Below are 23,158 nucleotides of genomic sequence, written 5' to 3'. Positions count from 1 at the left end.
GAGAGAGAGAAACTTCGTATTCGTGGTCACTGGAGCAGAGACCACATAGAACGCCGTTCTGGGAGCATTTAACCTGATTTTATCTTTCCTGTACATCGTATATGATGAGAGTGGGAGATATTTAAATTTGAACCGTGACACTGAACTGTGGTAGTAGTGTTAGTGTGTATTTCGTAACTAAGGCTTCTGGGTTCGAAATCTGTATTAGTGCTGGGAAGGTCCGCTTTAGACGAAAGCATTTTTTCTTAGCATTTATGCCATGACCAAAATGCTACCGTGTAAAGTGAGAAATCTCATGGCACATTTCATGACATTTCTCAAGGATAGGCTCGGTCCGTAGCATTTTTCGTAGCGTAACCAATGAGAAGCGAGCTCTATGTCACGAGTGCAGTTGTAATGGCGGCCGCGTGAGATGTAAACAATGTCTCACTTCACATTTTTAAATGCCGATAACTATTCAACCGAGAGGAATTGCGCTTCGTATAAAATGTTATTAGGTACAAAACAATGGCGCTGATTAAATACATACTTCACAACGTTTACTGTGCACGTATGGAAGAATATTTTAGTTGTTTCAAGTTACATGAAATGCTTGCTTGTAAAGTACTTACTATCTGCTATGAGATTTTTGGAAGCATTTACATAACATTTATGCTAGAAAAAATATTAAAGGAAACGCTTTCGTCTAAAGCCGGCTTTAGAGGCATGTACCAAAACATCCACAACTTGGAAAATGCATAACGGTTACAGAAAATGTGGCTAACTGTCTTTCTCCTTGCTTTGGGATTTTGAAACAAGTCCAACTTCCGATTGATATTTTTATATTGAAAGTGTGTTCTGCAGAGGGTTGTTGAGGGTCATCTCGCATTTGACCGAACGTGGAATGCAAGAAGAATAGTAAAGTATAAGACTGTCTGCTAAATACAAAAAAAATGTACAACCTCCACTCTTTATTGTCGTGTCCCTCCAGATCTTAGGGCGTTCCTTGACTTCTTTTCTGATTTGATTTTTGCTAATTAGTGTCGCTTTTCTGCCTATTATGGGTAATCGCAACGTTGAGGATGAGTGGTGATATGAATCTCAAATGTTTCAACTTGTTTCCTTGCCCAAAACCAAAGCATTCTTTGCAATAGTTGTCCTTTCCCCGGAGCTGAACCAGATCCAGGATTTTCACAGAATGCAAATCAGAATTCTAAACTCACCATGTGGTTGAGGTCAGGTGTCCGTTGTGTTCATTGTACACCCAACGGCAAAAGAAACAATAGGCGAATTGTCCATCACCATTTTCATTCGGTCTGTATTGCACAATATGATGATATTGAATTGAAGTAAAGACGTCAATAAGCAGAGAGCAATGCCTGTTTCGCACCAACACAATTTCATTCCTTAAAACAACACAGGATGTAGAATAAAAAGTAATGAAAATAACGATGGACAATTTGCCTTCCATTATCTTTGCCGTTGACTGTACAAGGATATAATCCATTGTATAGGGATATAGGAGTAAGACTCATCTGTAATCATACAACACCACCGCTAATGCTTCCGTATTGTACATACCTAGGTATACTTCACATGATATTAGCATCTTAATCACCTTTAATTGTCAACATTCAACAATGTAGACAGCGTAATAATAATCTTCATGGTTACATACAGGAGTAACAGAACATTGTGAAGAACATCATGGCCGTAAGTTGATTTTTATGTTAATTTGTGTCGACTTCTTTTTAGCGTGGTTAGTAGGTTAGACTTGAATGGCTGGAAGGCAGAACCGGTTTATTTTCTAGGATGTAGTTTTACTGGAATTATCTCTTTTCTACCGGGTCAATTGTAGCTAATGATTTATCTTTTTCCTTATTCTTGGTTCTTAATCGTTTCAGTAAAAATGGGATACCTATATACTGAAATATCCGCTTCCCTGCATAGCGCAATGCGTGTTGCCTAACTTTATAATTGATTTGCTTTATTTTACATTTCTTCCACTTTTGGCTAATCGCAAAGATGAGGATGAGTGATGAATATGATGAAAGGACATACACAGAGCACCGATGCCCAAGCCGGGATTCGAACCCAGGACCTCTGGCGTCGTAGCGCGATGCGCTCACCACTCTACCACGGAGGCCGAGCCTAACTTTATGGTGGTGTTTTAACTTGCCATTGAAACTTTGTTATTAAAATGTACTGTTCGCCTTAGTGTTAGGTATCACGGATAACACTTTGCAGGGAAGGGAGTATTTCAGAATATAGGTGTCCCATTTTTTTTGTCGGTGACTGTACATTGTGATCAACTCATCCACCAGTCTTATAATGTCCTAATTCGGCATTCATTGTTAAAATTTGAATTATTCTCACAATACAGAAGTATGGAACGATTGCTTTGATAAAGTATCATTTATTTTAAAACCATTGAATGTTTTTACTATACTCTTTGTTTCCCATTTCGGTTATTTGATGTCGCTTTTCTACCTCTTGGGTTAATCGCGACGACGAAGATGAATGGTGAACTGATGGAATTTATGACGAGGCAAACATAATGTTATAGTCACAGACAACTGGGTTGTAACGGTCCCAGTGAAAGCCACTGGGGTTGTTACAACCCAGAACTGTCCGTGACTGTACGTACAGTCACCGGAATTAAAAGTATAAGTGGATTTTAATAGCAATTTTTCAATGGCAACTTCTACCACCGCCGTAGAGTTAGGCAACACACATAACGCCTTGCAGGGAAGCAAGTATTTCAGGATATATGTGTCCCATTTTTATTTGCCGGTGAGTGTACATGCATGCCTTGCGCATGGTGTGGCTGTAAGGCTTCTGGCTTCTTGACGCGTTACGCTAACCACTCCGCCACGGAGGTCGGCCTTACTACTCCCTCTTAGGAAGCTTTCAGACCGAAGCGACAGGCAACATGTGTTACTTGTATACCAAGCTTCAGAAATAAATGCAATCCTTCAAACGGAAGCTACACAACAAGCTTCACGCGTCGCTTGTTGCCTTCGTGTCACTCGGACCGAACCGTTTTGCCAGTAGCGTGCCTTTGGATCTCCCCACCAAAGTTCCCTGGTTCAAATCCCGCCATGTGAGTGCAGGCCCTTAGCCAGGCAGGAGCCAGGGAGGGGGCTGACCCCCCTGGAACTGCCGTCAGACCCCCCTGGCACCGCCTTCAGCCCCCTGGATATTAGTCAAAACTATTTTCTGTAATTTGTTGGCAGTGAAGAGTAAAAATGTAAGGTAAGTTACCTTCTTAGGTTTAATTTTAGCCTTCATTTTTGGTATCTTCGGGTGTCAATGCGGAAAACAGTGAGAAATAGTGTTGGGGCAGGTGACTCCGGCCAATTTCTAACATGCCTTTAAAAGGGACTCTATAGATAAAGGCGAGGCCGCGGCAGCGGGCGGTAAGTCAATTACCCCAGGGGCGGAGCCCGGAATCGGTGGGAAATTTGGACTCAAAAATTTCAAACGACAAAATCTCAACTTTAAACGGCTGTACAGTTGTAAATACTTCTTTCCGCGCTCCATTTCTTTTATATTCACAATTAGGATCACATAATCTTCATAATGAAAGAAAAAAAATTGAAAATTCGTGGGTATAGAATAGGGTACCCGACCCGGGCTGGTATTTGTTCTATGTGTAGCGAAGAAATGGAACGGTTGTATCTAGATATTATTGAATAACCGTGTGATTATAATGACATAATATATTGTTACGTTATTGCATATTGCATTCCGAAGCAATGCTTCGGTACCTTACATTGAATGCACACCAGTGAGGTCTACTGACGACAGTACAGTTTTGTAAGTGAAGCAACCTTATTGGTCCGCTTTGGAATGACAAAACATATTCTTTCCGAAGAATATAATTAGTAAAAATGATATTTCTCTTACTTCTGTGAATTCTAGGGTATGTAGCAGAATAATCCTGGGAAGGCCATGAAATATCCAATCAGATCGAGAGCAGAGTGCAACAATCATGGAAGGTTACGTGCAGAATGCATTGTCATTGCCATCATGTGCGTAGTAAGTTCAATTACTTGATGTTATGAAAAGGTTCTGCTGGAACTCTATGAGAAACTTGGCGCATTACATTAAAATAAAACCCAGGAGAATCATAGAGAGCCTTCATAGCATTGGCCCAAAACTCTATCGTTCATCCCAGTGTCGAATTCATGCACATATGGTCCCCTCTCCTCAAAAATTATAAATCTATCTATATATATAAAAATGGATTTATGTATGTATGTGTGTGGGTGTGCATATTTGTTTGTTCCGGCATGACTCTCGAACGCCTGGAGCGATTTCAACCAAACTTGGTACACGTATCACTTGCAATCTGGAAATAATTAATGTGGGGGTAAGACACCCCTGGCATGGCACTCGTGGGAGTTGGGGGTGGGAAAGGGGTGACATGTAAAAATAATCGAAAACGACCGATATTAGTGTCGAATCCATAGTTTTCGGGGTCGCTAAGCTAATTGGTGACTTTCACGATGACGTTTGAGAGGCAGAGAGAGACAGAGAGAGAGAGAGAGAGAGACTTGCTTTCTCGATCACGATCAACACGTCACAGGGGCAGTCTATTAAGTACTGCGGAGTGGATTTAAGATCGCCATGTTTCTCCAACGGACAACTTTAATAGAAGATTGGGATAAATAAATACCCGGCCAACGCCGGCCAATCAGCTAGTAGTAGCATAAATGCTGCAAAAAATAGTACAGAAAATTGGAGGGGGGAGCGTGGAGTGGTTGGTTAGAGCAACGGATTCGTAATAAAATTACAGGCCTGTCGTGGGTTCGATTCCCACCAACGGCAAAGAGTCGAGTGGGCAGAGCGAAGCAGTACATGCTGCTGCAAAGGTAATGCTGCCCCTCCACGCAATCCCGTCCTCTCACGTGTTTATTGGTGGAGCCGTCTCGCGTCACTACTTGCGCAGCGACTTGTTTTCGTTTGCTTGCTCCAGATATAACCGGAACAGAGTTGCAGTTCCATTTCGTGTCACTTCTGAGTGTAAATGGACTGGTGATTGTTCTTGTCCTTAGTGAAGAATGATTTGTTGCAGGTGCCTTACGTGTTGCAGATGACAATCTCTCTGGCTGTGACGTACAAGTTGTCGGCGGTGACTCTCAAGTGGGAACCTCTGGATAACGAGGCCCAGATGTTTGGTGAGTCTACTATCTTGGTTACTTCCTTAAGCCTGGTTTACATTGGTCGAGTAGACGGGAGAGTAGCTGGAGCGAGTAGTACGAGCTACTCTCCCCGTGTAAACAACTGGAGCCAGTACTCGCTCCAGTAGTCAGGACAGTCCAGTGGCTGTCGACCGAGTAAACGCTTTCTGAGGACAGTATAGAGTCTAGTTAAATTCAGTTCTAATTGCAACCGATTCAGCCTCTGTACAGTTTGCATCATGGTCATGTCATACGGAATGGTAAATTGTTAACATAAGAATACTCACACTGAAATTAACGAGATTGGGATATGATATCAACTTTATTTGGACACCTGGACATTCTTTAATAGAAGGGAAAAATATAGCAGATACTTTGGCAAAATATGCAGCGAATCAAACAATCCAACGTCCGTAGTTTTGGAATCACACACTAAAAAAATACTATTTACTGACTGGCAAAGCTTGTGGACAAATACTGGCACTCAATGCAACAAGGCCTGCTATTCTATACAAGAAAGAATTCCAAAGGAATGTTGGTTTAAACAGCTTCAACTCTCCCGGAGTTCCCTCACAACTATAATGCGCTGCAGGTTAAATCACACTATCGCCGCAGCTCACCTTTACAAGAAGAATTTAGTGACTTCATCCGTTTGTTTGTGCAATGAATATGCTGCAACTCCGAACCACATTATATTTCAATGCAAACTTTATGAAACTTACAGAGAACCATTTGTACAGGAGTTGACATCAAGCGCCACTGACACTGACTTGTTTTACTGACTTCACCTTCATCCTCGGTAATCTATATTCTTACAAAATATCTTAATAAGTCGAATATAATTCTGTAAAAGTGTAATGAAATTTGGAAACTATTTATTATGAAAGGAATAATTGTGAGTAAATATTATGTGCATACATGTATATATTACCAATTGATAAATTGTTAACTGGTGCATAGATTTTGTCCACAACCAATAATTATATATATATATATATATATATAGAGAGAGAGAGAGAGAGAGAGAGAGAGAGAGAGGGAGAGAGTGAGAGAGAGAGAGTCTGTGTTGTGTTGTGTCTGTGAGTGTCCATGGAATTTGTGTCGATTATAGGAACAAACAAAATAAACTACGGGCGTATTAAGTTGAAGAGATGAGACATGATGTGTTTGGTATAGGAGAAATGAAATTAAAAATAATGAATTTACATTCAACCAAGAATGATCGAAAAAAGAAAAATCAATGAAATTAGTTTTTTTTTTCAGACATGTCCTCGTGCATTATTGTATTCATTTCTAGTGAAACAGAGTGTGTAAACCGTTTCAAAACTTTCTTTTTTTTAAATCGACAACGACGTCGATGGGTTCATTCTGTGAAAAGAGCACCAAACAGCTGCAGCTACTATCCCACTTTGCTAGAGTCTAGTAGAAAGTGTGTAAACAGCTACTCGCCACATAATGCTCAAGTAGAGCAGACAGGCCAGTAACTCGTTCCAGTAACTCTCCCGCTCACTCGACCAATGTAAACCAGCCTTTAGTTTCCTACAACTGAGCACCGTGTACCAGAAACACACATAAGGCTTCCACTTAGTCGAGTATTTGTGTGGTTATCTTACGTTGCGTTTTCTACGAGAGGTCGAGCGTAACGAGTGATGGTACCGAGACGAGATCTCGTTCTCGTCTCGATTGCAATATCGCAACCCCATCTCGAATCTCGAAATAATAAATACAAAACAAGTAAAAATTGTTATTGAATACTTATAAGTTTTTAAAAGTAAGTACTTATTAAACTCATTAAAGGCTGTACACAGTATTGCCAGGTCGAACTTTGGTTTTTAACGTGGATATGTATGCGAATTTCCACTAGGATTCAACTTTCTTTATGTCGTGTTTTCGTCTGTATAGACCGTGTTAAAAATGTAAACATAAACATTAGTGAGGTCTTGCCCGGTCCCCCCGGAACTTCCGGTTTAGGCCAGTTCCTGTTGTTGCCAGTGCAGATTCACCAGTATACGAAGTATGAAATGGGCGCTTGTTTTCATCAATTGTGCGACGATAGTCAAGAAAAGTATTTGTTAAAGTTCTACTATGAAGGAGTAGACGTCTAGAATCCGTCGGATGATCAACTGCAGAGCAGATTATTAACCCAAGGATGCATACCCAAAAATATTTACTACTTTACATAGGTGGGGTCTGGTAGACCCCATCAAAATATATCAGCAAAAGTAATTACAAATACATATTTTGTCTACAAAAAGATAAGAAAATCACATATTAATGTCGTTTTGAGATATCCACATGTATTTTATCATAACTTTTACAAATTAACTAACTCTCTGGCATCACAAAACCCGAAGGTTCATCGCAGAAGCAACATAAAACCTCCACCTCTTTCTGTCTTGCGCACTCCCAATCCAGTTATTTCTATCCACACTAAGTTCTAACAGATCTATTCTAACGTTTACCTCCCATCCTTTTACAAACAAACAAAAAATAATAATAAAAACATATTTAACTTTTTTATTGTCAGATGCAGCAGAATTCACAACGTTCTTTACAGTAGCACTATAAAGTTATTTCTTTCAACATTAGTATGTAATTAGTGTATTTGGAAGTTAGATTTCTATCTATATTCACAAAAAAATATTTGTGATTATCTCTAAAATATTTTACTTATGTTCAATCATACAATGGACATTATACGAGTAACAACAACAACAGGACACACACAGGTCTAAAAAATTGCAGTTTTCTTCTATTGTAACAGCATAAACTACACTTCTTTCTCTAGCGCACGGCTGCAGGTTTTAAGTTTCTACTTGCATTCAGTGCAGAATACATTAGAATGCTCACCACATATATTTTTTTTTTTTACACTTCACGCAAACAATTGCACTCTGTCTGTCATTATTACGGGAACAGAGAAAGCATCTCTTTCGCTTTCCTTTTGTTGCTGTGGGGTCGCCAGAACGAGCAGCAATCACATCACAACGTAAGAGAGCTTCCACAGTCGACTTGAGGAGACTTATGTTTTGTGCTCGTTTCTCCATGTTTGGTAATGTCAGCTGCATTGCTAACTCCTTCAAAAATTTTCTTCTACTCTTCTGCAAGTCCTTGCAGTAATAAGGATTTTGCTCCACAAAGAGAGTGAATGCTTTCAGTGCGGCTATATCCATTACGTCCATCCACAGCGCAAAAGGCCAACGACGAGTTTGCCGCTTACATGAATAATTTCTAACCATCTGATCCATTTTATCAAAACCGCCTTTTGTTTTATTGTAATAACATATTATTTCCGGCTTTTTCTTCTGAGAATGTCCCTGTATGGCAGCATCATGATGCATGGTACTCGATAAGATAACAGCCCGATTCTTCTTTGGAACATAACTTACTAATGTGAGGTCATCCTTGAACTCAAACGATGATGGGTGAACTTCTCGTTCACGGTTGGGCTTCATTGCTGCTGGTATTTGAGGTTTGTTGAGACACATCGTTCCAACTGAAGTTAGCCCTTTCTGAAGGAGTTCCTCAGCTAAAGGAATGGTGGTGAAAAGTTATCGAAGGTGACATTTCTGAATGAGTTGTGCAATGACTTCACTAAGTCCATCACAATAGACTGTCCCAGATTTATTTGTACAGGTTCTCCCTCTTTCCCCCCTATGTATACACTGCCATCAACAGCATAGCTCGTCAAATAATTGCAAAGCCAGAAAATGTTTATGCCGTACTCAGAGACAATTCACTAAAATTACCATCTTATGGATTCACAGAACGCTCATTCTTCCTTTTTCTAGAACTCATTGTCACTGGTTGAAACAAATAACTTGAAAAAAGCTCCAAATCACGCTCATAGGATGCACCACTCAAGACTAACACTAACCTGACATGATTCAAGATTCCTATGCGTCATTGATATTACATAAAATAACTTATTTTTGAGCAAGAAAGGTGGCAAGTTGTAAATAATATTGGTGATGCACAGCAAAAGGGCTACCAAAAGAAACATGACAAATAGTATGTATTTCTTCTTCCTACAGTAATGCGGCGAGATAGGAGTATATCGCCTTATAGACGAATATTATGAACTAAATGTGAAGCTGATTCATTAGCACCATCTATGAAACACATGAAAAAGCACGATGCTAGAGTTGAACGAGAGCAAAATGCATTGCTATGACAGACAGAACTAGTGCTTAACATTACAAAAAATGTATTATTTCTTGTTGGGGTCTGAACGACCCCACGTATGGAAACATGGGGTAATGATACAAAATAACAAAATTCACAAAAATTGTTATTAGTACGGTGCTATAATTTCGTACGTTATTAGAACACATTCAGATGTAAGATGTCACAAACACTGAAGAACTAATGCGCATTTATTGTGTCAGAAGGTGCTTTAATACATGCGTTCTAGGGTTAAAATATGACGTGTCTTTCTGGCCGCCAGTTGTATAGCATACTACATACAAGTATCTCATGTACACGCACGACGAACTCAAAACGTACGAAATTTTAGATATATATTCAATTATTTTGTAAATGGAAAAGTGAGGGAAAGATAATTCTATAAAACTAGTGATATTATTATATTATAAAGTATGCTTAAGTGAATCTTTGCCAACAAAGCTGCAGAAGTAATGAAATGACATATAACAAATGCTAGTAAATATATGTGCTTTCAACGTCGCCTTTCCGCCTGAGGGATTTAGGGAAAACCTATGATATGGCATGCCACTTTCACTTGAACGAATTTACTTCACACAACAAGGGACTTTTCAGACTGAAGCGACAAGCGATATCGGGATTTCGCACAGAAGCATTCGATCTAAAGAAAACCATTCACCAGTCCCGCTTTCACAAATAACAGGCCGAGGCAACACAATGCACGGTATTGATAAAACGGCCCATTCCGAGCGACAAGCGACACCTGCAATTTGTCGTGTCTCTTTAATTCGGAAAGTGTTGTTTATTTTTGAATGTTGGTCGCTGCAGTCTGAAAGCTTCCTTTCGAACCAATTCACCACGAGAAAATGCACGTGTCGCTTGGACTGGACTGCTGTTTTCTCAGTACCATGCATCGTGTCGCCTCGGTCTGTTGTACTTGTATGCAAGGTGAATTGTTTCCTTTAGAGTAAAGAGGCTGTTGCTTGTCGCTTCGGTGTGTAATCTCTGTGCCACTTAAAAGTGAATCCTCAGTGATCAATGAAATTTTTCGAACCGAAGCGACACGACAAGCTGTACGTGTCGCTCAGATTCCCAATGGCGTGTATTGTGCCGCCTGAGACTTGATTTCCCATGAGCGGTAAATGCTTATTTATAGACTAAATGGGCCTGTGTCGCTTGTCACTTCGGTACGAATCACTGCTGTCGCGTGTCGCTTCGGTTCGAAACCTCACTAAGAGGCGTGCTTTTCACCACAACACAATACGCAGAAAAAAGATCAACATGTTTGTAACAAAATGAAAGTCGTACAAATCCTTTCCGGGTACCAATCCTTTTTTAGTTCTGCTTGTATCCACAGGTTTCGTCTCTCTACGTTCTTCGGAAACCTACGAAGTGATACTTGACTCAATAATTTTTTCCCGATCGAACTGTACAACCATATGCTACACAGCTGACACCCTATTTCCTTGTAAAAGAATATCCACTTTGCCCTTTCATATTATCGTCCATAGCACCGTAAGCGTAACCGGATGTTCGAGGGGGACCAGACGAGTGCGCATGCTCCGCAGTAGCTCCGCCTTTAACTCCGTCTATTTATGATTTTTCTTGTATATTTTGACATTGAAGTTTAAATTTTAAAATAGCTGTAAATTATTTTCGTTAATTTAAATTGTTTTTCGTCAATTTGTTTGGGAAATATATGGTTTTTGGTTATCTTTTTGTTCAAGGTTGTCCTAGCGTTGTTCGATAACGGAGACCCTAACTTCCTTTGTCTCCCTTATCGCACAATATGATGACAATCTTGCGTTGTGACGTTTCTAGAGGAATTTCCTACATTGTTAGGTTACGTCCATGATTCTCTTAGCATAAATACATCTGCACGTGAATTAGGCTCATTATGTTTAATTTATAATGGTGGTTTCTGAAACTTAATCATGCGTTTTTTTTTTCCACTTCCGATTGTTTCCTCACCATACATCCCACATTTCTGGAATCCTTGATTCTTACCCTTTCCAACGATGTATCATACATATTTCTATTAAGAAGGGTCGATTCCACATCCCTGCAGTTTCTTTTAATAGAGCAACACTCGCTTACACACAGACAGGGGTAAAGAGAAAAATAGAAAACGTTACAGAGAGAGAAAAAGACACAAATAAATGGAGAATGGAAAAGAGAGAGAAAGAGGGGAAGATGGAGAAAGAAAGATACCGATAGAAAGAGAGATGTGAAAAATATAGGAAGACATAAAGAAAAAGAGAATTGTATGATTAAACAGAACGAGCGAGGAATGTAGAAGGATATAAATGGAAGGTGGCAGAAAAGAAAGAGTAATAAAAGGAAACAAACAGCAAGAAAAAGAGGGGAAAGGAAGAAAGATAAATGTGTGACAAGGGTTGAAGTAAAGAGAAAGAGCGAAGAAGAGGAAATATAGTAATGGGAGAAAAAGTAAGTAAGCAGAGAAAAGAAAGAAACACTGGAAGAGAAGAAGAGAGGAAGTACCGAAAGAAAGAGGGAGAGAGAGAAATATGGAAGAAATAAAGAAAGACAGAGCGCGAGAAGTGTGAAAAGAAACAGAAAGAGAGAGAAATATGAAGAAAGGACAATGGAAGAAAATAACAGGAAAATAGCAGGAGAAAGAGAATAGTAATTATAGGAAGAAATACGAGAGTGAGCGATAAATATAAAGAGAAGAAAGCCAGATATACAGAAAGAAGAGGATAGCAAATTAGAAGGCGGAGAAATATAAAAAGAGGCAAAAAAAGACCAGCTGATGGTTTTTGTAGCTTAGAGGAACGGAATTGTCAGCGGAAATGTCAGTGGCTGCCATTAACACACAGTTCTCGCACTTTAATTAAGAACATACATATGAATGGCTTATTGCAGAAAGGGACCTGAGTCACTTTTGCACAATTCTGAGAAAAAACAAGAAAAATCGTATAATATTGATAGTGTAAGAAAGAAATGTGCCGTTATTGGCTCACATTTTCAGCATAATGAATAGTTAATTTTGCAACCCTCAATGCGCCCCTCTGCAGTATGCTGCTAGCGACAGTGGAGATGAAAAGGTTGTAACTCCGATACCTCAAAAATGTGACTCAGGTCCCTTTCTGCAATAAGCCATTCATATATACTTATTATTTCATGAATTTTATACGTAATATGTTTCTTTCTTTGCAGGAAATGTAATGCTTCTTCTCGGTGCCATTCTGGTAAGTGTCAAAAGCATTTCAAATTTGCTCAGCCTTGTAATGAAGGGGTCCCGGGTTCGATTCCCGGTGGAGGCACATAGTAGTTCGGATCCCACTTTAAACTGTAGGTCCAGTCCCAATTAGCCTTACTGTTCATAAAGTGGACTTAAAACACCAAATCAAATCAAATGGGCTCATTAAGAATCCTCCACATTCGAAGAGAAGAAATAGGTGTAGGTAATCTCCCTCTCTCCATTTTTCTCCCTATTTTCTCTATTTCTGTCTCTTTGTCTCTGAGTTTCTCCCCCATCTCTATTACCTCTTCCTAAAGCTTTATTTTCTCTAATTCTCGTCCACAATTACGAGTGTCTCACGTCGGGAATCAACTTGAGGGGGAAGGCATTTTTTTTACCCTTTAAATTCCCCAAGAGAAACAGCTGTTATATTTATTTACATTCATAAACTAATGTTTATGTGAATCAATATTTGATAGCAGTGACATAGGAAACACGTTTCATTTCAAGCCCAATCTAAAGCAATCTTTTTGAATCATTATCACTTGCTTGCTATAACTACATCCCACTCTTCTAAAACTGACGTCATTGTCCTAGATTATTGTCAAAAAATATTGAACAATGTTTTATGTACGAGCATAAGCATTCTCTGAAAGGCAGGGATCAATAGAAAGCAGAAACAGCGGTTAAAAGTCCAACAATTCAACATAGACAAAGTTAGTTTGGAAATTTTCTTTAGATCTGCTTTATGCTCAAACAATCGTACTGACAATCGTGGTTAATTGTGATTAGACGCAAAGTGAGAACGATCCCAGGACCCCTTGATTACAAGGTGGTAGCATTAGCACCAAACCATTGTACAGACCCTATTGTTAAATAGAAATAAATATTATACATTGAATACCAATATGGAGAAATCCGCGTATATTATTGGTAATTACTCAGTTACATATATTTGTATTCACAATTGAAGCCTTGACATGGAAAAGGATGTAAGTGCCAATTGGTCAAAAATCCAACTTTGCATGGACAACAATCTACGTTCCATTGCGAATGCCCTGGAGAGCGATGGAAGTGCTGAGTATATGCATGTAGTTCTCACTGATGCCGTAAGATGGCATCGGATGCATCGTTGGCATGAAGATTACTACGTTTTTCTTTTTCCTGAAAAATTTACTTTTTGGCACTTACATCTTTTTCCGTGTCAACTCTTCAATTGTTCATTGTTAGCTGTTTATGCACTTTAATGTTGGTGAATTTGGTTTATTTTACTTCGCTTTTTTGCCACTTTTGGCTAATCGTGACGATGAGGTTGATTGTTTTAATGAAATTGATGAAAGGATACTCATAAAGAACACTAATGCCTATACTCTGTCCCGGCTATCTCTGGAGCAGTATCTGCGCAAGTTGTAACGCGAGACGGCCCAACCAATGAACACGTTAGAGGGAACGGGATTGCGTGGAGGGGGTACTGCTACGCTCTACCCACTCGATCAACCCCTTCTTTGCCGTTATGCGCGGCCTTGCTCCAGAGATTCCGGGGATAGAGTATAGACCTGGATTGGAACCCTGAGTTCCTGTACTCCTAGCTCGATATGCTAACCATTTCGCCACAGACGTCGGATCATCTTATTTGTGTCAATCGACGTGTGTACGTAACAAATCTTTGTGCTAGCGTGATTGCTACTTTACCCACACTTAAGAATGCCGCTTTTATTGCAGGAAAACAAGGCGATGGTAATGCCATGGTTGGTCCTCGCACTGAGAAGCATTGTTAAAGCCGGAATGGCCTTCCTGGTCGAGATGAAGATGCTGCCTTACTTCACCTCCTTCATCTCCCAGGTTGACTTCTTCGTGAGGCTGCAACTGCCTGTCATTCTGTACTCTGGTAAATAATTGACCAACACAAGTTTCTGGACGATTATTTTTGCAGAAAATTGGAGAAATATGACTAATTTAAACGAGTTAGCATGTTAACATATGCATACTGAGACCATGCCTCATTTACGTCATTATTTGCATATCTTAGTTCAAAATTAGTTTTTTTCTACACACACACACATACAGGATGTAACGAAAATAATGGACAAGTCTTCAGGAATGGATTACTCATGCACACACACACTCATACAGGATGTACCGAAAATAATGGACAAGTCTCTAGGAATGGATTTCTCATGCACACACACACTCATACAGGATGTAACGAAAAGAATGGACAAGTCTCTAGGAATGGATTTCTCATACATAGGGAAGTAAAAAAATATCAACATGGGTCCGGTACACACACACACATACATACAGGGTGTAACGAATATAATGATCAAATCTTGAGGAATGTATTCCTCGTATATAGGGAAGTACAAAATAATGAACATGGGTCCGGAACACAGACACACATACAGGGTGTAACGAAAATAATGAACAAATCTTCGGGAATATACTCACATATGTAGGGAAGTAAAGAAGTATCAACCAGTAGCGAAGCGTAGTCTTACGAAGGAGGCAAGCAATGTTTCAGTACAACAAAACATGTAGTACAATGGCACGCCAAGAGGGGGATTAAAGGTTTATAGCCTCATTGGCCCGGTCGCTGGATTTGTCAAAATATCATAATAAAGTGACGGTTCTAAAAATAAACCATATGATCCTCAAACGTCACATTTACTTTCGAAATTCCAGGTAACGTTATTCGTATGGTAGTAAACGTCTTACATATGCGAACTTTCCGCATACGACTAAAGGGGTACGTATTTTCTTATTTATATATTAGTACTTTTATTTGTTCATAATTTTTTAATGTGGACAAACGGTGACCAAACGGATTTAGGTAAAATAACTCATTTATTTAATTTACACTGCGTGATTGTAATTTAGGATTTGTGGGCACCCTAAAAATCGCATTGGGAGTCAAACATTAAAATAAAAAGTTAAACACAAACTTTAAAAAATCCATTTCAAACAAAAGAAACACATGCATAGACGATGTACTCACCACAAAGAATTCCAAACTCCTTTGCATATATAGGAAATTTCCCGCTATCGAACAATTCAACAAATCTTAGGGCTTCAAGGTTCTCAAAACGTGAAGACACTCCCATGCTCTTTCCACAACTGGAAAGCATCCACGCAAGATCACTTTGGAAATCTCTGAAACGACCGAAAGTGATACCAACCTATTTCCTTCATTTTAACCCTCATGGGAAGGAAAGATATATCAGTATGGAGATAGAGATTAAGCGGTGGAATCAGAATCATTACAGCAGAAAGAGTATATACATAATATTTAAGTAATAAAGTGTCATACAGAGGCGGGGCCGGGGCCGGGGGAGGGTTGCCCCCCCTTTGGCCCAGTATTCCTAAGAAAGGGAAAGTCAAAGGCAGGAAAAAATGACAAAATGAGGAGACTACTACAAAAAATCCTGGGAGCACCACTTGTGTCATAATAATAAAACTTAAAACGTGTACAATGTATACGATTTAATTGTGCTGTGTAAATATCAGTAGAGAGTTCTTTTTAGATAGCTTTATTTTCACCCCAAGTTTTATTCAAAAGCAGTCAATTTATTGAATGTGGTTGTAAAATTTGTGAAACAGCTCACTTGAATTACTGTGTAAATAATTTGGCAGTTGCAAACACTGGTGCGGTCAACACTTTTGACGTAATTTGAGCTGGACCGAGCTGGACACAGGCTGCAGACCAAGGTTCGTCGAATCTTCCCTCCCTCCCTGGGGAAACTCTGGGGTGCAGACATCTCACTTCCTGGAAACACAAACCCCCGCCCTTTACCATCTCGCCCGAACTCCCAATATCCATTTTTTTACGCGTTTTACAATTCGCGAAATCTAAAATAAATTGTAATATAAAATGATATATATATATATGGAATTTAGAACAATGATAATAACTTATTTTAGTTATTTTATGACTAAGAAATATTTTTATATTCGCGATCTTATTTACGTGTTCATGAAGACAAATATTCTTTACTCCTAGTTTTTGGTGGCAATACTATATCCTTCTGCTTTCGGTTGAGCTCGGCTATTTTCGGGAATAACGCAAGCTCAGCAAGCAGAGCTTTTGGTATAAGCGTTGTGGACGGGTTCCACTCGAATTTCACGCTTCGCCATGTGACTCCTTCGGGTGCGTTATTTTCCCGCAGAGCAGCCGCAAGCATTGAGGCTGGTGCTTGCTACAGAGCTGCTGAGGTAGTTTGCGGCCGTACTTTTTCGCGAAATCGAGTGCGATGGAAACGAAATAAGGCTAAAACATTAAGTACATTAAATGATATTCGAATAATGCAAGCAGTGCTTGCATTGCTTGTACTATATCTTCGCCTCTGGTATCAACATTGGTCCGGAACACACACACACATACAGGGTGTAACGAAAATAATGAACAAAAATTCAAGAATGGATTCCTTATATGAAAGTAAAGTAAACAATGTTTTATCAATATGGGTCCGGAACTAGACTTGCCAACCCTCCCGGAACAGCCGGGACTCTCCTGGAATCGAACTCACTCTCCCGGTCTCCCTGACAAGCTTTGTCATCTCCCGGAATTACGAGATTACCCATGTTGATATTTTTTATACTTCCCTATGTATGAGAAATCCATTCCTAAAGACTTGTCCATTATTTTCGCTACATCCTGTATGTGTGTGTGTGTGTGCATGGGTAACCATTCCTGAAGACTTGTCCATTATTTTCGTTGCATCCTCTATGTAGGGCCGATTAAGACGAAATTGGGCCTGATGCTTGAAATCTTCGGTGAACAATAAACACAACTACTTTATTATCATTATTATCTCTTTATTTTATTTTGATATACATTGGCTGAGGAAAGAAATTTGTCATTGCAAACCAAACAATTAATATTTACAATATTATTTTGAAAGCTCCTGAAATAGAAAAGAAAGTATTACCTGCTACACGTTCAGTGACGCGAGGAATGAAAAGTTCTTCCGCTTGGTTGCAGAAAAGAGTGAGTTTGAAGCGGAATATAGAGAGTGTTGCCAAGTATTTTTTGGAAAAGTTCGACGTCAAGTTTCATTTTGAAGAGTTTGTTTTAGGATTACGGTTTCAGAAGAGTCTATGTATCTGTATGTTGATTTTGTTTTGTTTACTTACAAACTGTGGTTGCTAGATTGTTTTGATCAAGTTGATTCTATTTTGCAATCACAGTAGCAAGACCACAAACAGACAATAGCTGATATTTAGGGCATTCGTCTTCCAGAATATTTTAATGTAAAGAGTTTGAAAGCTGTAAAGAAATTTTCCGGAATTTTGTTCTTTAAAGTTTGCAAGCCTGTCCAGAACACACACACACTTATATACAGGGTGTAATGAAAATAATGAACAAAACTTCAGGAATGGACTCCTCACATGTAGGGAAGTAAAAAGGGTTGTATCAACATGGGTTCGGAAATGTGTGATTTCTCAGTAGTAACTTCCAAACTTGATCGTAAAGAACTCCTGAAAGTGTATTAGCTGTCAGATTTATCCAGAAGTGGCAGAAATGCAGCGTTAAATAACATAAATACAAATTAGGGAACATATACGTACTAACAAAAAAACAAGTCTGACATTCCTAAACCCGAAGATTGTCTGGGCAAGATCAATTCATTCTTGACCATCATTAACAGTTTCCTTCAGCTCAATATTAATATTGTCTTCGACGTCCTACAGATCTAGTACATAGATATTAATATTCAAATTACTTAAAAATAACTTTTGCTTAATTATAATAATAGCGTTATACTAACACAATAACTATTATTTTTTTCTATCTTTTAGTTGCTGGTGCCCGACCCTGTGGCCGAGTGGTTAGCACATCTCGCTGCGATGCCAAGGGTCCCGGGTTCGAATCCCGGTCGGGTATGGTTGTTTGTGAATGTCCATTTTCATCTATTTCATCATTTCATCACTCATCCCCATCTTCACAAATTAGCCAAGAGGCACAAAACGCGAAGTAAAATAAACTAAATCAATCAATCAATCAATTTTAGTTGCTGGTAGTTCTATAAACACCTTCAGGACATAGCTCCTTAATATAGTGAATTTCTCTAGGGTAAAGTATTGACATTTATCTTTATTTCAAGGTTTCCATCTGTATGGAATAATAACTGTCAGTGGTTATTATCAGAAGATCCAATGAAGAATAACCTTGAAGAAGAGGGAGGTTTGTTGGGGTGCTACGAAGGCCATTGCAATTTTTTTCTTACACTGACTGTCGCTTCTTGTTTGTTGTGTGAGAATAAATTTCTGTGAAATAGTTGCTTTTTCTATTCTTTAGTAAAATAACATTTATGCAGGTAAATAGGTAAATATTAACTGTGTATATTACTCATTATTCTGCAATCTATACAATCATGACAAGGCAAATGTTATGTTTAGTTTGAAAATTCAAATGGATAGGTGATATATGATGTTACAGCAAAAATTTACTTTAAAATATATTGGTTCATAACAGCAGTTAAAAGAAAGCAATAGTTATAGAACCCATAGGCTAATTGTGAATTGATTTCACTATGAATATGCCAGCACACATAGAGGAGCACAACTCTTTATTGCAGTAGGGACTACATATACAGGGTGTATCATAAGTAATAGCACAAACTGACACAATTGAAAGTACACGATAATAGATGCAAGAAAGTCTCGGTAAACATGGGTCTGCGAACGAGCCGTTTTCGAGATAATTGCGAAGGTGTGGTTACAAGCCGTCACTGATTTCATTGTTTGTAAACGTCGTCCTAGTTGGTAAAATGTACACTTCGTTGCTGTTCGGTTCAATTTTCACTACGCAGAACAGCACAACTGACGTAACTCCCACAGTACGATTAGACTGTGTACTGATTGTATCCATCCTGTTTGATTACAACGCCACCTCTTGGAAATGTTCTGTTTTGTAAACAAAGAGCAAACCTCGGAACGCGCAAGGAGTAAAGTACTCGGTGTTTACAAAATGCAATCAGTGACGGCTTGTAACCACACATTCGCAATTATCTCGAAAACGGCTCGTTTGCAGACATGTTTACTGAGACTTTTTTGCTTCTATTATCGTGTACTTTCACCTGTGTCAGTTTGCGCTATTACTTATGATACACCCTGCATAGTAAACTTGCTTTTATGGATATTCACTTATTATTTTGTTATTATTACTATTGAAATGAAATTTGGGGCTGCGTAAGTGGCTGCTGAACTGACTATAAGATGTAGTCACGGACACTTCTAGCTTATAACTACACCATTAATTTTCAATGGTGTGGTTACAATCCACAACTGTCCGTGACTGTACGAGAACACCCGTTCGCACCCTTCCCGGCACTGTAAGCAATGCTTGCAAATAAAATATGGTATTGTTCTCCGTGCGTAATCCTACAAGGCGAAATTCAACGTGACTATACTTTATCCGAGAGGTATGTAGAGCAACGCCGCGCGTAAAGATAGATAAGGGGAGAAAGTGAGTGCCAAACAGCTGGTAGCTGCAGTCATGTTTATATTCCTCCACGCACTCATTTCCCCTCTCTCGCTTTCATTGGTCGATCCCTCTCGAGAGACTACTTGTGCAGATGACATTTCTGGGTTGTAACAATTATACTGAAAGCCCATAAATTCGTTACAACGTCCGTGGCTGTACAAGTATTCACAGGAATTTACTTAACACCTTAAGTGTGGATGGCTTATATATACGCTTTATGCTTGTTTCAACTATATTTGATTTACTGTGGCGTATATAGTCATACAGACGTTTGGTGAGATAGTTCTAGCTGTAGTAGAAACAAAAAATAGTAGGAAGAGAGGAAAAAGACGAAAAAGAAGAAGACAAAACTAATTTTTCCCTTCTTCTTCTTTCTTTTCATCTTCTTCCTCTCTTGCTACTATTTCTTGTTTCTACTACAGCTAGATATATCTCACCAAACGTCTGTATGACTATATACGCCACAGTAAATCGAATATAGTTGAAACAAACATAAAGTGTGTATATATATATATGCCTTCCGCACTACAGCAGCACAATGCGGAGGGTAGCAACTTGTTCAACAAAATCCAGACTTAAAGGGTTAAGGAATGCATTTTAATGCTCAAGTGATTTACTATCCGATTAAAAATTAACGATTTAAAATGTCCGTCAAACCGTAGAAACTGCGTCCGGTGTCGCCACATTCAACACACATGTTTACATGAATAAAAATCTGTGTAAAATCGGTTTCACAATGTTTATTGGCAATGATAATGATTTTTAAAAACAGATGCAAAGAGCTTCAAGGCAAGACCAAGATCGTATTTGTAGAACTGCGCAATACTAAGAAGTTGTTTCACAAAATTTAATAGAACGGGGTTTTGGCCGATTTAAAAAAAATTCTGAAGTTAAGAATTGTATTTAAAACCTTTCTACCATGCTCTGTATTTAAATTTCATAACGATCGAACCACAAGCTTTATATTTATAGAATTTCAAAGAGAGCGATCGTTTGCAAAACTCAAAAATGGCACTTTTTTTTTCACGACGATAAACACGGGTTAATTTTATTTATTTTAATTGGAGTCCAAACTCGAGTTTCCATAATTTTTAATCACATAGTAAGTATCGTATCGTAAGAATTACAGTACAGACTGTAAAAGACTCAAATTTCCATGAGGTATCGACTGGTATTTACAAAACGACCTCAAGGCTGCAACACTGATCAAGTGAGCTTCACAACATCTATTTTGTCATTTTAAACATGACCCCTCCTGCATACACATGCACCAGCTATAACGACTTTGTCAGTATAATTCAAACTCAGTATCAGCACAATAGGTAGCTATGGTGCTATATTGAAAAGGAAATTTAAATTTACATATACTGATAACTTTATAATTATTATATTGATAAAAATAAAAAAAAAACTAGAAACAACAAAAATTACAATAGCATCAAATTATGCAATTATTTGAAAGAACATTTATATGAAGAAAACACTTCTTTACTGTCTCCTTGCGAGGCAGAGCAAGTCCTTCTCTAAATATTTGGGCATGCGTCAGTTCTACATCTGAGCACACTCAACATGTCAGGTTCCTCAATCAGGTCCACAAGATGGCTTCCTTCAATTTTCAAAACTTCACATTTGGCTTGTTCACATCCAAAATGCAGAAAATATTACACTCACTTAGTCTTATTTCTCATAACATTTCATTTTAGATAATTGCAATATTCATTTACTAGCTAGTTAATGCTGATGCCAGCAGATAATAATTTCCTGCTCTCAATTATTAAACTAGGCAATTTACACCAGTTCCAAAGCTTTCCTTTTTCGTTATACAGATTATTCCATTATAAAAGCATTTTCAAGCTTCTGTTATCAACAAAATGTCTCTATATAGTTTCAACAAACTATTAAAGATTAACTTATCAAGTATAATCTTTCAAAAGATCCAGATTTTTAATGATATCAAACCTTCACCAATCGTCACATTTTTACTCATGTACCATCCATCTTGAGATTCTTTTTAAAAGTCACAGACAACTAGTATTAGAGCAACTAGTTCAAGCCAGATTTTTTAGTATGTGTTATCTTCAATTGTTTTTGTTTTATATTTTTGTCCATAAGTGCTTAACAGCTTGAATGTTTGTGTTGTAAATGTACATATTTGCTCTGTTACAGCTATTTTACTATGTATATCACAATATACTTATCTAATGATTACAATTACTATTTTTTGAATGTTGGTACAAAATACCAAGTATGACATCATATTAAACATTGAACAATTTTAAAGAGTTGACCTTTGTATATAAACCTTGATGTCAATGCAAATGTACATAATTTCAATAAATTTAATTATAAATTTGAATGTAACTTATCTTGCTTGCCTGAAAGAACACATATGATTGAAGATATTTGTTTTTTCATATTGTCAGTCAAAAATAACTGTTATGAATACGGATTCAACATATTGCACAATTCGATAATTTTGTCATTATATACAAATTGGCTTTTTTAAACATCATATTTAATAAAATTAGTTTAAATAATAATTTCAGACATTTAATTGCATTATATGAATAAATTTTGAGTAATCATATGACTAAATTATTATAGATATAGCACAAATGTGGAACTTTGGACTTAGCCTAACCATTTTCAAATGTAGTTATGACAATGTATTATTTTTATTGTCATACTGGCGCTCAACAAGGGACGAACCCACAACAGATCTGAGCCCTACTGAGACATTTAACATATACTAATTAATACAATGCCTCTATATTTACAATCTGTTTACATGTTCAGCATTATAATCAATTGAGTGTGACTGAATATTTGTTTTCCAACAATACAACAAGAACTTGTTCATCATGAACCAATACAGTGCAACTACACATAATGAATTTTTTGTACATAATAATATTGAAAAACAAAAAACATCAAGTTCGACATACCAACAATTATTATCCAGTAAAGTAACCATTTTTACATAAACAATGTACCTACATAACATTATTATTTATTATCAAATAATGAAGCACCATTCAGAACTTCATTCTCAACCTGGGAGCATAATTTCTATATTAATTTTTATTTAGCCAAAAAATATATTAATAATAATTTTCTACATGTAGAGTAAGTAACCTCTGA

At 38.0% G+C, this 23,158-nt stretch overlaps 1 protein-coding gene across 2 annotated transcripts; it reads left to right on the top strand.

Annotated features, from left to right (window-relative positions):
- Positions 1-1,576: 1,576 nt before the first annotated feature.
- On the top strand, positions 1,577-18,802 carry LOC145990306 (uncharacterized). Of its 2 annotated transcripts, none has more exons than XM_083125999.1 (6): positions 1,577-1,692; positions 3,904-4,013; positions 5,060-5,162; positions 12,510-12,541; positions 14,257-14,422; positions 18,636-18,802. In XM_083125999.1, the coding sequence occupies exons 2-6, from the start codon at positions 3,993-3,995 to the stop codon at positions 18,689-18,691; spliced, it is 378 nt and encodes a 125-aa protein (XP_082982125.1). In that variant the 5' UTR covers positions 1,577-1,692; positions 3,904-3,992; the 3' UTR covers positions 18,692-18,802. The 2 variants fall into 2 exon arrangements, with proteins under 2 accessions (XP_082982125.1, XP_082982124.1); XM_083125998.1 differs by having other exon boundaries at positions 1,582-1,692; positions 3,904-4,020.
- The last annotated feature ends 4,356 nt before the right edge of the window (positions 18,803-23,158 follow it).

Source organism: Lepisma saccharinum, chromosome 7 (genome assembly GCF_977018435.1).
Source record: "Lepisma saccharinum chromosome 7, izLepSacc3.1, whole genome shotgun sequence".
Classification (NCBI taxonomy): Eukaryota; Metazoa; Arthropoda; class Insecta; order Zygentoma; family Lepismatidae; genus Lepisma; species Lepisma saccharinum.
This window is presented reverse-complemented; position numbering and strand designations above follow the sequence as displayed.

Excerpts from the sequence above, each read along its gene's own strand:
- LOC145990306 (XM_083125998.1), top strand. The coding sequence starts at position 3,934 with ATGAAATATCCAATCAGATCGAGAGCAGAGTGCAACAATCATGGAAGG. Across the intron at positions 5,163-12,509 it reads TAACGAGGCCCAGATGTTTG|GAAATGTAATGCTTCTTCTC; the intron begins GTGAGTCTACTA and ends CTTTCTTTGCAG. Across the intron at positions 14,423-18,635 it reads GCCTGTCATTCTGTACTCTG|GTTTCCATCTGTATGGAATA; the intron begins GTAAATAATTGA and ends CTTTATTTCAAG.